We start from the raw sequence: 14,351 nt of genomic DNA, 5'->3' as shown, positions 1-14,351 counted from the left end.
CATAGTAGGGAGTTTGTCCTTTATCCTCCGCTTGTTTCCCCAGGTTGTCTTGAAGGATCTGGAAGTGTTGGCAGAAATTGCTTCCTCCCCTGCAGGCCAGACGGATGACCCAGGCGCACCTGATGACCCTGACCTCCGAGTCAACCACTCGGAGCTTCAGGTGCCCACCTCCAGCAGAGCCAACCTACTAAACCCTCCCAGTAAGTATTTCCCTCAAGGGTCTGGCCTAAAAAATGCTAGTACTGAGTCTTATTCTAGCCCAGGAAGTCACTTATAAATCTGTTCTGCCATTTATGAGGCAGTAGATTGTCTGCCCATGGTCTTCTACCACAAGAGACAGCCCTCCTGCCTACTGGCTCACAAGCCATTAGCCCCCCAAAGAGACCCTCACAACCCTTTTTCCTCATCTTCAGCACTTTTGATGTTTTTGAACCACTGACTAAGCACAAAACCCCCTGAGGCAATTTCTCCACAGGCAGGCAGCCAGCCAGGGCCTTCAGTCTTGGGTCTCACAGGTGGAAGAAAGCTAGGCAGCCATTTCCTCCTCACTGAAGCTCAGAATAGCTCAGCATGGCAGGCAGCCCAGGCAAGAGACAGGATAATTCAAACAGGCTGTTTCCAGGCTGTCCTTGCAAGTAAAGGTAGCCAAGGCGTTCATATTGCTTGTTCTTCAGGTTCCTTCAGAATGTCAGGTAGCTTCCTTCCCTGGCCACACTCCCCACCCAGCTCCTCCCTTCCCTCACCACATGATCCTTCAAAAGGCTCAAGGACACAGGCTGGTAAGAGATTACCTGGTGGGTCTTGGATGCTTGCCGAGCTTTGTCCCTTAAACTCCTCGTGTCATCTAGACACCAGGAGCTCATTAGCTTCTCATGGACTCATAACCTTTCAGTGACATTGTTCCTCCTGCAGCTCTATGGCATTCTGGGCCCTAGCCCCAGGCCCATATTATACCTGCACTGCCCCATAGACGCTTCTGATGCTTGGCCAGAAACCATGGCCAGTGTCTGAGAAGTTCAGAGTATTTTCAGAGCTCCACAAGCCTTGGTGTCCCCCTGGATAGGCTAAGTCAAATCACAGAAGGCCATGACAAAGAAAGCCACAGGTCACTCAAGCCCTGTAGCAGGAAGCACATGGGAGCCCAGGCTGCAGACTCCTCTGCTGCATGCTCTCCCTGATGGGTTAGAGTGATGAACTCTAGCAGCAGCCTGCCTTCCTCCCTCCCTCTGCCCCAGGATGCTATCACATCCTCACTCAGGCGACCAGCTTCCCCTGGACAGTCATTAGCTTTGGTTGAGGAAATAGCTCCCATATCCTGATGCCAGGACCCCTGCTGTGGCTCCCACCTCCTGTCCCTCAGCAGAGGAGTTCACTGTGTACCTCTGTCTCCAAGACAGCACATAGGGGCCAGCCCCAAACTTGGGGACAGTTGACAGAGATCAAGTGTGGTGGTGCAGAACTGTGGGACCTTAGTGAGGTAGAGAGAAGGCTTTTCCTTAGATAGGAAAGATGGGGGCAGGGAGGAGCCCAGAAGAGAGGAGCCTTGCAGTGGCCCTCAGCCCTTCCTCCCCAGGAGACAGCATGCTAGAGGATAGAGAGCGTCTTCTCTATCCTCAGAGTGACAGCAGCAGTATCCTTGAGCAGACTGGGGTACCTAGTGCTCCCAGGACCCTCAGTGGTCCTTCCCTTCATCTATAAGCATGTTTTCTCTTCCTCCCAAGCATAGAGAAGTTATACTGAAATGTGAGTTCATGCTACTGAGGGTATGAGCCAAGAAACTGCTTTGGGTACCCCACCCTAGAGCTGGAGTCCTACAAGGTTCCTCAGAGCACTGGGACATCAAAATCATGCTGCTGCTTAGAGACAAGAGCTGAGGAAACTTACATGGCAGAGAAGTCTTGGCTCCTCGACCCACCAAAATGAGTAGGCAGCTAATGAGGCTGAAGGGGTAGAGACTCGTACGAGACTCTTACCCTGGCCTGCAGAAACTATCAGAATAGCTCACCTCAGCCAGAGACACTCAGAAATCCTAGGAAAAACAACAAAACATCCCAGATGGTAAGAAAGTCAGTCCTGGGAAGAATCCCAGGGAAGTGCCTATGGCTAGTTCTGTGATTTCTTTCATAAATGCATCATACCAGGAGTCACAGCGTTAGCCTGAGCCAGTTGTAGAACTCAGAACTCTGAGACCCTCTGGGCAGATGCATTCATACGTGCACATCTGCAGCTGCCATCAGAGTTTACAAGTGCATTCATGGCTCTGGAAGGTCAAGATCAAATCAGTAATAAAGGAATGCAGGAAACCAATCTGTCCTCTGCCCTCTCCTGGCACCGCTGCCTTATGGGATGTTGTTGAGGTCAGAAAGCATGCAGGAAGTGTCCTCATTCCTCTGCTGGCCACTCTTTCCAGAATACTTCCCAGGCATGCACTGTGGTTCTGTCTCCTCCTGTGTCTCGAGTCCAGTCTTATACCTCTCTAGGACACAGCTCTGAGAACCTGAGACAGCAGGGCTGTGTGCCCTAAAAGGAAGTCACTCCACTGTCCTCCATGCAGGAACTTTCTAGACGGCAACGTCAGGGCATCTGCAGGGAAACCAATGGCCCCTCCTTCACATTAGATCTGTAAACTCAAATGGTGCAGATCCCACACAGTGGTAGGGGAAAAAGACCCATCACACGCCCGAGCGAGTGCTGTGTTAGCCCAGATGCACCACTACAGTGGTCCCCAGGGCACTGGAGGAGACAGAGTTGGCCACATAGGATTTTTCCTCTCTCCTGACTTAGCATAAACATCTCTCTCCCTCCAGCACAGAGACCCAGGGCTGGATCCCAACTCCTTTGTTCTTGACCAGAAAGGAACTACCTCCAGAGCAACAGGAGAGCTGCCTAGGCAAGGGCCAGTGAGCAAAGCCAGCTCCCGCCCTGGGGGCTCCTGGGCTCAGCTCACTGTATATCACCTCTGCCTGCCTTAAGAAATCTGGAGGTGTATTGCCAGGTTGTGGGGAGAAGGGGCAGTAAGCAGGCCTCTGTGGGCCCACCCTGACCCAGAGCACTCATAAAACAGTTAGTAGGACCCAGGAGCTCCCAGCATCCATCTCTTTTTCCCAAGGCCTTGGACAGTTCTGTTCTCAGATAGATATCGGGCCTGGGGAGCCCAGGTGTCCTCTGGATCCTCAGCCAAGTAAGCAGTGGTGACAGTCTGGGCTGAGCGTCACAGCAGGTCTGAAAGGTGGCCTGAAATTCTAGGCTGCCATGACTTGCCTTCTTGTTGTGCCCCATTCTTTTCTTCTTTTCTTTTCTTTTCTTTTCTTTCCTTTTCTTTTCTTTTCTTTCCTTTTTTCTTTTCCTTTCTCTTCTCTTCTTCTCTCCTTTTTCTTTTCCTTTTTAAGCAGGGTCTCATGTATTCCGGGCTAGACTTAAATTCATCAGGTATCCAAGGATAATCTTAATTTTTAAATCATCCAACCTCCACCTCCCCTGTGCTGGGATTACAGGTATGCACCACCACTAGGGAGGAGCTAGAGATGGCTTTGTACAGGCTCAGCAAGCACCCAACACCACTGATTCCCAACACCGCTCATGGCTAAAAACTAATCATGGCAACATACCCTTCAGGGATCACTTGTCTGAAATGTCTCCGTCTCTGTAAAGAACAAAGGTAAAATGTTTCAATTCCATTTCATTCTCTGCATCTTAGGCCAGTGTGACCAGATGTCAGCAGTATCTTCCTGTCACCAGACAAACAAGTCCTGGTAGAAACCCAGGAGGCTTTCAGGAACTAGGCCATTTCTCCCCCTAGTAACAGTGGTCACAATAGCTGCCAACATTTTGCCATGTGCTTATTGAAACTGGCAGTGTGCTAAGCCTTCTATAGGACTGTTTCACCTGGACCACTCTAGCTCCATCCAGTACCTCTGAGAGGAGAGCATGCTTAGTCCCTTGATCAAGGGAGGTAACAGGCATTTGTATCTGGTTGTGTAACTCCGTACTCAGAGGAGCGTAGAAATCCCACTTACAGCCCTTGAAGGTTTCTTCACCTAAGGAGAGGGACAGGAGGCACCTAGCTAGCGGTCTGATCTGGTCTTGGTGCCCTCTTCCCAGCTGTGGCCCAGCCTGCTCTAGAATTCCTAGAGAAATGGTTCTTCACAGTGATTCCAAGGACCCCATTCTGGCCTCTCGCTACATAGAGCCTCATTTCCTGTCCTGCCTTCCACTTACTGTAGCCACAGCTGACCATATCACAGCTTCTCCAAGAGCCTTGCTTCTTGCTTTTTGAACCTCAAAGGTCTGTGCCTGTACATCTTTCACCTTCTAGGAAGCAGCAGAAACATCTGCCACCTGTTGCCTGTAGTGGGTTCCTGCTTCATGCACTACCTCCTCATCTTCTAAACTGGGCTGGAGTGCTGGGGGGCTCCGGAAGCTACTCCATAGGCGGGGCTAAGATGCCCTGATATCTGTCCTTAGTATCCCTGGATCCCTCAGGTCAGTTCTGGTGACATCCTCTGCAAGGCTGCCTTCCCTTTAGCCCCTCAAGCTTATCAGTGTGGATGGCGGAACTGACCTGTTTCCTTTTGGCTCAGAGTGCAGAGGTATAGGTTTCCAAATCTGAAATAGCCCAGAGTCATAAGAAATGCAAGCACACAGATCACCCTGCTTCTAGAGTCAGATTTTACAGGATTACCAAATGTCTTGTATGCACTTGTGTCCATCTCCGGCTCCAAGAGCCAGGTTTTGTTTACGGATGAGTCCCTAACAGCAGGTACCCAGCAAGGATGAGAGATGATCAAAATAAAGAATGGCTGGGACAGGACATCAGGAATGAGCTGATGTTCCCCAGGCCCGTTGTCTAGGAAGGTGTCCCTTGGTCCTGCATCCAGGATTCCTTGTTAGTTGCTCTTGTCAGTCCTAGCCCTCTCCCTTTAGCACCGACCTTGGCCTTAGCCCTTGTTCCAGTGGCAGCCCCTTCCTGATAGCAGGTGGTAGTGTGAACCCACTACTCCCCTAAAAGCTGGGAATTACCCCTGAGCCCTTCCTTCTTTGACCCATCTCATCTTGTGAGCCAAACAGCAGAAACACCTCCCAGATATGGGTGAGGTTCCAGCTCCTATCTTGGGTGGTTACTTCCAGACCAGGTTGCTGGGTTGGTGTTGTGACCTTTCATCCATGAAGCCATGGAAGGTTGCTACCTCCAACTCTACAACTCCCTTTTTTAAAAAGAAAAGCCTAGCTTGGCCTCCTTCTCTCCCAGCCACTCAGCTCTGTGGGGAAGTCGCTCCTTCCCTTCATCCCCTTTGGCCTAGGCTAGCTTCCCAGTCGCCTCCCCTTCCATGTAGCACTTTTTGTTGCTATTGTTGTTTGGTTTTTTGTTTGTTTTGTTTTGTTTTGTTTTGTTTTGTTTTGAGACAGAGTTTCCCTAGGTAGCTCTGGCTGTCTTAGAGCTCTCTATGTAGACCAGGATGGCTTGGAAGTCACAGAGCTCCTCCTGCCTCTGCATTCAGAATGCTGAGATTAAAGGTGTGCACCACCACACCCAGCTTCATAAAGTACTTTCTGTTCCGAGAATGGACTGTATTCCTTTCCCCTAACACAGATGAGAGGCCAGCTGTCTCCATGGCCTGGCTAAAGCAGCAACAGAGTCCAGGTCTAACCTGTTCCCTTGGCCTTCTGGGTGTGCTTTCTTTCCACAGCCACTAGCCCTTTCCCTGCCTTCTCAAGGCAGCAAATCCTAATGGCTCTTGAGTTGGGCTGCTCAGATCCATGGGCCGGACCTCAGCAGGGAAGGGGTTAGAGAAGTGGAGTCTGAGCTCAGGGGCTAATGTTTTCGCATCTGGTTCTGTTGCACTATAACTGGGGTTGTGTAATTGAGGCCAGAGCTATTTTTATCCTGACATGTGAGGCTCCTTCACGTCATAGCCACAAAACTCAATCAATCCAAAACATCCCAGGGAAGGCTGTTTGTGAGCCGCTCTGCAGATTCTCATGTCGCCACATCAGGTTTCACTTAGCAACATCTGCAGGGCTGGCTCCCCAGCCACCACCACACTGGCCTGTCTTTGTATACAGAGGGCTCCCCACAGCATCTGTCTGCCCCTGAGCAGTCAGTCAGTCACATGAGCTTCTTTTCAGAGCCCCACAGGCTTCTTCCTTGCCCAAACCAGAACTGCAAGGCAGATCTTTATGACTAAGAGACTGCACTCTCCCTCACATCCCTGTCGTCAGTGGGTCAGGAAATGGAAATCCTGCCCTTCTCAGCCCTTCAGGAAGAGCCCCTGAGACACACAATCCTGTCCCATCCTTCCTGGCCTGCTGGTTCTCACCAAAGCAATTTGTTCACCATTTGAGTGGACCTACAAAACTGCACTGTTGGCAGTGCTGAGGGAGGAGTTTACTAGTACACCTCTGTCCAGATGCAGATCTGGAAGGCATGGCCTAAATCAGGCTGCTGAGCCCAGCTCTACCTGTCCTCAGGCATGTAGAGCACTAGCTCTGGTTGAGGCAGAGCCACTACAGGCTGCACAACCCGACGAGCAAGAGCCAGAGGTGGGCAGAAGAGGCTGGTGGAGGCGCTTGAGCTGTCCCCTGGGAGGTGCAGGCTGCGGTGAGGTGGAAGCCGGTGCAGTCACACTCCTGGGCCAGTTTGTTCCTTCCAACTCCCTCCCAAGCTCCACAGCCCTGGCCAAGAACTATTAGGTTCTAGATAGGGCAGGTGACTCAAGAGGACACTGAGTCGGCTTACTGGGAACTGAAGAACTTGTTAGATGTCTCTTAAACACAAAGGACGAGAGGCAGAGACGGCAACAACATGGTAGGAGATCCAAGGAGAGCCAGAGTGGAAGACCTAGCAGCAGAGAGACAGCATGGCAAGCTCTCTAAAGAAAATCGGTGTTCACATGGCAGAAGAGGGAGACTCTTTTTATGCCTTTTGGGGCTGGGGGGGGAAGTTTACCTCAAGAGTCTGCACCCAAGCTTTCCGGTTTCCCAGACAGCAGCATGGAGGGGTGCAGAGCAGGAGGGGATGCAGAGCAGGATGTGGCACCTCTTTGATCTAAACTCACTTTTCAGGTGAGATAGGATGGCGTGGGCTCGATGGAGGTGGACACTGGCCCATCTGGGGTCTGCTGGTATCTCTGAGGAGAAGCCTGAACAGAGGCCAGAGTCTTACAGGCTTACAGGAGCCTTCTTTCTTGGGTTCTCCAGACAACAGGCCTGATGGCTGCTGAGGTCAGAGGAGGTTGGGCAAAGGTAAAACCAAGGTGGAAAGAGCTCTCACAGACCCTGCTGCTGTCACTAGTGAGCACTGACAGCTCCCCTTTCTTGCCTGGGACTCAAGACTTGCATGGGTGCAGTGTCCTCCTGGCAAGTGAGGTTCTTAGGTCAGAAGCATTGCTCCTGACGGCTGTACTCTATACAGGCCAAGCTGGGGCTCTGGGTGGCTCCCCCTAAATTGCCATGCCTAAGCTTCTCGGGAAAGGTACATGGCTCCAGTTGGGGATCTTTGGCTTTTTCCTGTGTGTGGTCTTTGAAAAAGAGCTTACTTGAAGGACTGAGTTCACAGGTTTTCCCAGAGGGCACTGCTCCTAAGAACTAGAGTCACTTGTCCCATGTGCTTTTCTATCTCCCCACTAAAGGCCACCACCAGTTAGCCTAGGCACTGAGAGTCCATTTGGACCAATGAGAGGCCTTCCTAAGAAGAGCAGAAATGTGTCCCAGGTAACCTCAAGCCATCTCTCCTGTTGTCCTTGACCAGTCTGTTAGCTGAGATGGAGCAGGTCACAGATAACTCCTTCTCTTTCTCCCTGAGCACCCCAGAATTCTGTGAGTTTGAGATCCTAATTCCCCCTGCGTGTCCAGCCTGTTCTGCAAGGAAGGAAAGCAGTCTGCTCCACATAGTGCTCCAGGACAGGAGACATTTGCTGATGTCACACCCTGTTTATTGAGCATGACGTGTGGCATGCGTTGCCCAGCACATTATATGTGTCATCTCAGGTCTTGGACACTCTTACTGCCCTTACCTATAGATTAAGAAACTGAGGCCAAGCACCTTGCTTGGTGCTTGCTTTTCCATGTCCATGTGAGGCTGAACTCCAGTGTCCCAGAGTATGCAGCTCCTTAGGGCTCCCCATGGCCTTAGCCAGGGAGGACTGACATGATTACTCTATTCATTGGTCCTTTTGTCCTTTTAAGTACTTGGAAGCCTAGTGGCCTTAGGCCTGGAAGTTCGATGACTCTGGAGTACACGTAGAGAAGCAGGAAGGAGACAGAGACCCAGATAATGCAGAGATACACACCCAGGAGCTTACTGTTTGCTGGATTCCTGTCCACATGTCCCTGGGAGTGTGGAATAGGTAGGCAGGCATGACAGCCACCACTTGATTTATCTCCTGTGGGTGAGGATGGGGAGGCAGGGTGGCCACAACAGCTGTATCTTCAGCCACCTCTTCTGAGATCAGCCCCAGCTGGGCATGAGGTTACTTGATCTGTAAGAATTTGACACAATTCTACAAACAGCCCCTCTGTACTATGGAGCAGAGACTTTTTGCCATTCCAAAGTCACTCAGGACCAGGACAGCCAGACTGCCTTCAACAGGAACCGGAGCAATGCAGAACAAACAGCAGAAGGTTGAATGTGGCCTGCCCTTAAGCTGGCTTTCCACTCAAGGCTCCCTGGTGCAGTTTTCTGGGAGGCTGTTGTTTAGAAAAGGCTTGGGATTCATGATTTGGAAGTATGCAGGGTTGTGTAGAGAAGTCTTGGAGTTGAAGGTAGCAGAGTTTGGAGGTACAAGGGTCTGTTGAGAGTCTTTAAGTAGTGAGAATGACAGGTTTAAGGATGCAGCATCTACAGTTGGGGGAAGGGGAAGAAAACGAAAAATGTCTTCTAGTTCCCAGCCACTTCCCTATAAAGATGAAGAGAAAACACAAAGCAGGACTCCTGGGGTGTTTCAGTGCCTCTGTGGCCACTGGCAACCATCAACCCCTTTGGGAGACTCGTTGTAATGCCCAGGTTGGTCTTTACATTCTTTTATGCATCTGCGTACCTTGAGTGCCTGCCTGCCCTTTCAGGAAAAGAGGCTTCCAAACCAGAGAGGCCAGATCAGAAATTGACAGCGTCTGCTGCCTCAGTTGGCTCTGTTTACCCTACCATCTCAAAAGCTTGAGCAGCCAAAGGAAGAAAAGGACATATTGGACATATTGGACAGTGTATCTCAGTGGCAGAAGCTCCCTAGCATACGTGCATGGGGCCTTGCAGCACCACAAAAGTGTTGTGTTGTGTTTTGTTTTGTTTTGTTTTGTTTTGTTTTGCAGTTTAACTCAGGACCTTGAACTCAGTAGGCAAATGTTCTTACCACCAAAATGTATCTGAGCCCAAATAGTTTTGTTTCAGAGGATAGTAAAGAAAGCCGACTGGAGACATAGCTCTGTAACGGAGTGTGTTCCTGACGAGAAGTGGGGAGAAACGCGCAGGAGAAAATGATTCTAAACCCCTACCTGATAGAGCCTCATATGTGAGGAACTCTAATAGCAATAAAGACGAGTAATTCAGATTTGAAAATAGGCAAAGGAATTGAGTAGCTGGATTTATGAACTAAACATAGGAACTGTATGAATTATCACCAGAGAACCACCAGTCAAAGCCACAGTGACATGCCACTTTCCATCCACTAGGGAGGCTGTAGTGAAAGACAGGTAACACATGCTAGAGAGGTTGTCAAGAAGGGAGAGCTCTGGTACAGTCAATGTGGAAAGTGGCCTGGAGAGGGTTCCCTCAGGGCCCAAACAGTTTTATTCCTAGGTATAGCCAAGAGAAAGGAAACCAGTCCATAGAGAACTCATGACTGCTTACAGCAGCATTATTCATAATGGCCATGAGTAGAAACCACCAAGTACTCTCCATGTAATGAATTAACAAACGCAATAGGATGTGTCCATTGCTCAGTGATAAGAATGAAGAATAGATATATACAACCAAATGAGCCTTGAATTTATGCTGCATGAAAGAATCCATTATTAGGTTCCATTTATTCATGCAAAATGTCCAGAATAGACCAGTCCATAGATATAAGGATTTGTTCTCAGGGCTTGGAGGAGAGACTGGGAAGTGAAAGTAACAGGTGCAGGATTCCAGTAGAAGGGTAATTACGGTATTCTACAGTTTAGTGATGGTTCTGTACGACTTTAAGAATATTCTAAGAACTTGTAAATGGTATGTTTTGAAAGGCATACTTTATGGGGGCAAGAATGAGACTCTAATAAAGCTGTAATTTTTGACAAAGATGTATTGGGCAGACTGAGGAAACCTCCCCTCCCCCCCAATCCTTGACACTTCTTTTCAGCACTGTGGTTAGGGGCCACCATGCATTAAAAAGGAAGGAGGATCCTGTGGGATTTGTGAGTAGCCCACACCAGAATAAGCCCAGCATCCCATCAGCCTTCCCCTGTTCCCTCAGTGCTGGAAGCTTCACCAAGGGCACATATGCAAGAGCAGGCTGAAGGAGGGGTGGTGTGTGGCTTTCAGCTGAGGCATGTGAAAGCCATGCTCTGTATCACACACACAGCCAGCCAGGGCTTTGCAGGCCGGAGGAGTTTGTTGTCCTTAGCCCAGTGGTTGTGTGCAGTTTAGTTCTTCTCTCAGCGCTGGGGAAGGGATTTATGCCCCAAAGGGGCTGCCAGCTTTGTTGACCATGGAGTAGTTGCACCTGTCTAACCTCTCTTTTGTTTGTTTTTGTCATTTTGGTTTTTTTCAGAAAGGTTCTCTCTACATAGCCCTGTTCTAGAACTCACTACATAGACCAAGCTAGCCTCAAACTCACAGAGATCCCCCTGCCCTTCCCTTGCTTCCCAAGGGTTGAGGTTAAAGGCATGCACCACCATGCCCAGCTGTCTGTCTAACCTCTTTATGCTCTGACTGGCCATTGTCCTTAATTGTGCAAAGTAAACCCCACATATATCTAATTTGTTGAGATAATGGGGAGAATTGTGTCCATTTGTTTTTATTTTTAAGATTTATTTTATTTTGAATCTCATCACCCTGTAGACACACAATCAGATTAAATCTTGGCTGTTTCTTTCTCTACAGGTACCAAAGGCTTAGAATGCTCTCCCTCCACTCCCACCATGAACTCATACTTTTACAAGTTCATGATCAACCTTCTGCAGACGTTCAGCAGTGAGCGGAAGCTCCTGGAGGCCAGAGGCCCATTCATCATCAGGTCAGCCCTGTATGCCACAGCTTTGAATGTCCCACTGTCCACTGTGACAAAGCAGCCACCTGCTTTCTTTCTCTCTCCCCCTTTTCCTGGCTTCCCTCTTGACCAGTGGAATCAAAACCTCAAGGTTGTGGGGTTCTTGAATGTGGCTAAGGGTGCTTGGGGGTCAGACTGTATTGGTGTGGCAACAAGGGTTCAGGAGTTGGCTAGTTCCAGCAGAGCCCCAGTTTACACAGAGGACTTGAAGGCAAGAACTCATTTTGCTGTGAATCCCAACACAAAGTTGAGCAGGCTCATAGATCCTTTCACCTCATCCTCTGGGGATTCAGTCTATTCAGCATGGCAGTCAGTTACTGTTCAGAGCTGAGTCCCCTCAGGAACCACTGAGAGCTGTATAAGAAGGCATCAAGACCAGCCTCCAGACCAGTCCTTACTCCACCCAACACAGACAGAGAGGATCTCTCACCCATCCTCAGAGCTCAGTGAGGAGCTACATGTTGGGGAGTGATGTGACCGGACTTCTGATTTGAAAGATTGCTGTGTTTGGAGACCAGGTTAGAAGGTCCAAGATGGATAGATAGTCGGGTGGCTGTGGTCTAGTGAGACTGATTGTCAAGGGCGTGGACTGCAGGACGGACAAAGGGAAAAAAAATCCAGTCAGCATGCAGGTCCTGAGCCCTGAGCGAGTTATAGAGAGTAAAGACAGTTACATGCTTGAGTTTGAGTGACTTTGAGAACATCAAAAGTAAAATGTCAATGCAGCAGTTTGATACTTCAAAGAGAGACCTAGTTCTAAGATGCAAAGTCTGGAAACGGATGATGCAGTCAGTCAGTCAACAGATAATTGCTCAGCACCAACCCTGTGCAAAGTGTGCTTTTAGTTGCTTCTGCCCTGTGAAGTTCTCATTTTTAGGGAGTAAGGAATCCCGAGTGAGGGAAGGAGTCTGAGGTTAAGCCCTAAGAAGCTTAATATTTGCTAATCGAGGAGGCTGAGAAGAGTCAGAAAGGTGGGAGGAAGGGGAAGAGAGAGAATCTGGGAGGAGGTTATGAGGGAAGATGAAGCCTGAAGATCTCAGAGCTGACACAGAAGCCTGCTCAGCCTCAGAGTGAGCCCAGAGATGGGGACAGGACAGGAAAAGGGAGATGAGGGGACTTGATGGAGGAAAACACAGGCTAGGTGACAGTCAGAGAATGAAGTTGAAGACACCATGGGAACTGGACCAAAGAACTGACCCATGAAAAAAGGACAAAGCACCAGGAGGAAGGGGCTTCTGTTGTCTCCATCCCAAAAGGATGTCCCTGTGCTGTGAGAGAGGCTCTCATCTCTCGGCACTCTGCGCATTTGAAACCAGGTAGTTCTTTGTGGTGGAGCTCTAGGATGCTTAAACAACATCCCTGACCAGTACCCACCAGGTGCAAGTAGCACCTGCCCCCACCTGTTTGCGACAATCCACAGTATTCAGGTGCTGGGCAGGCTGTAGAGCATCTGTCCAGTGTGCTTGAGACTCAAAAGCATACCATTTGAGAACCACTGTCGTCTAGAAATGGTTGAAGTGGCAGGAGCAGTCAGTGAGTCCTGGTAGCTCACTGGCTAAAAGAGGAAAATCACTATGGTTTTCTTCCCATGGAGCTAGACAGTTCCAGTTAAGAGATTGAAGCAGACGTCAGCTATAACACAAGAGATCCACATCCATCAGAACAATAGAATGTCCTCACATGAGTGACAGTTAACTTCAAGTAGTTTTCCAGACTACAGAGGTGTCAGCATTCGTGATGAGCAGTCCTTCTCTGGTAGACTGAACCAGTGGAGAGACGGGGCTTTGGGAAAGGTAGGAGTAGCCAACTGCAGCCTAGTGCCTTGGGATGGGAGTTCAAGATGGTACCCAGCATCCCCAGACTGTACAGAGCAGAAAAGCAAGTGGTATGGACATGCTTGGGCCTCCTCCCTATTTGAGACTCCATGAAGCTGGTAACCAGGCCACAGCCATGTTTCTGTTTACAGACTTCGGGCCAGTAAGACTTTGCTATCTTCTCAGTATCCTCTTAGTGTCTAGGAATGATAAGAATTCTCATTTTTGCTTAAGGGAGAGTGTGCTTAAGTAGCAGTATGCCAACTAGGATTGCTTGGAGCTGGGCTGCAAACTCTTCACTCTGCAAATTTAGCATCTGCTATGTTGTCGCTCTGGGACAGCTTGGAACCTCAGGGGCTCCTGAACAGCTAGGTAACTGGGACCAGGACTACCTGGACCCAGCTCCCCAAATGGCTCAAGAGCAGGTCCCATAGGTCATGTCTCATCCTCTGGGAACTTGGAATATCCAGCATGGCAATCACTTGCTGCTCTAGAGCTGAATTCCCTCAAGAATTCCCTCTGAGAAGGCATTAAGCCAGCCTGCAGGCCTGGCCTCACCCCTCCCAGCACAACCACAGAGGGTCTTTTAGCCCTGGCACTGGCACTACCATCTCTCCTTGGCCTCTGCTCTAGCCATCCGCTTGTCTGCCACCATACCCAAAAAACAGCCTTCGGTCCCCTGAGAGCCTGCTGCCTTCCAAGCCAGTGCCCAGCCACTGCCAGGTGCCTAGTCTGTCTCAGACACCCAGTGTGGGCTCTGAGAGTACCCAGGTCAGGGTATGGCATCACACACACGCAGCTCCCTCCTGCTTCCATAACTGCACAAGAGATGAAGGTCTTCAGTGAGGTGCAGTGGTCAGCCGCTGGCCTACACCTTCGTTTATAGAATTCTTTTCTGCTGATAACTCTAAAGAGGGAACACACTAGAACTAGGTATTGTTATTCAGAGCTGTTATCCCAGCATTGGGGAAACCAAGGTAAAAGGATTGCTGTGAGTTCAAGGCCAGCCTGGGCTACCTAGTGACCCAAGCAAGCCTGAGCTAGACTGCAGTCGGTTAAGTACATGCTTCACAAACACAAGAAGTTGTTCCTATCCCCAAAGCTGACTTAAAAGCAAGGCATGGCAGTGTGTACCTGTTACCCTAGCATGTGGTGTGGGGCATGAGTATATCCCTGAAACTCATTGACTATCTGGTCTGGATGAACTGATCAACTTCTGTTTCAATGAGAGACCTGGTGCCGATAGATAGATAGATAGATAGATAGATAGATAGATAGATAGATAGATAGATAGATA

The 14,351-nt window shown here is 49.6% G+C and overlaps 1 protein-coding gene across 1 annotated transcript in view; it reads left to right on the top strand.

Moving 5' to 3' along the window:
* Positions 1-14,351, top strand: part of Vac14 (VAC14 component of PIKFYVE complex) — a 101,022-nt gene that overhangs the window by 51,653 nt on the left and 35,018 nt on the right. The window contains exons 13-14 of the mRNA XM_028768602.1: positions 44-200; positions 11,075-11,207. Of these exons, the coding sequence (XP_028624435.1) occupies positions 44-200; positions 11,075-11,207 (290 nt within the window). The remainder of the gene's footprint in view (positions 1-43; positions 201-11,074; positions 11,208-14,351) is intronic.

This window comes from Grammomys surdaster, unplaced genomic scaffold (assembly GCF_004785775.1).
Source record: "Grammomys surdaster isolate TR1022 unplaced genomic scaffold, NIH_TR_1.0 187, whole genome shotgun sequence".
NCBI classification, from domain to species: Eukaryota; Metazoa; Chordata; class Mammalia; order Rodentia; family Muridae; genus Grammomys; species Grammomys surdaster.
This window is presented reverse-complemented; position numbering and strand designations above follow the sequence as displayed.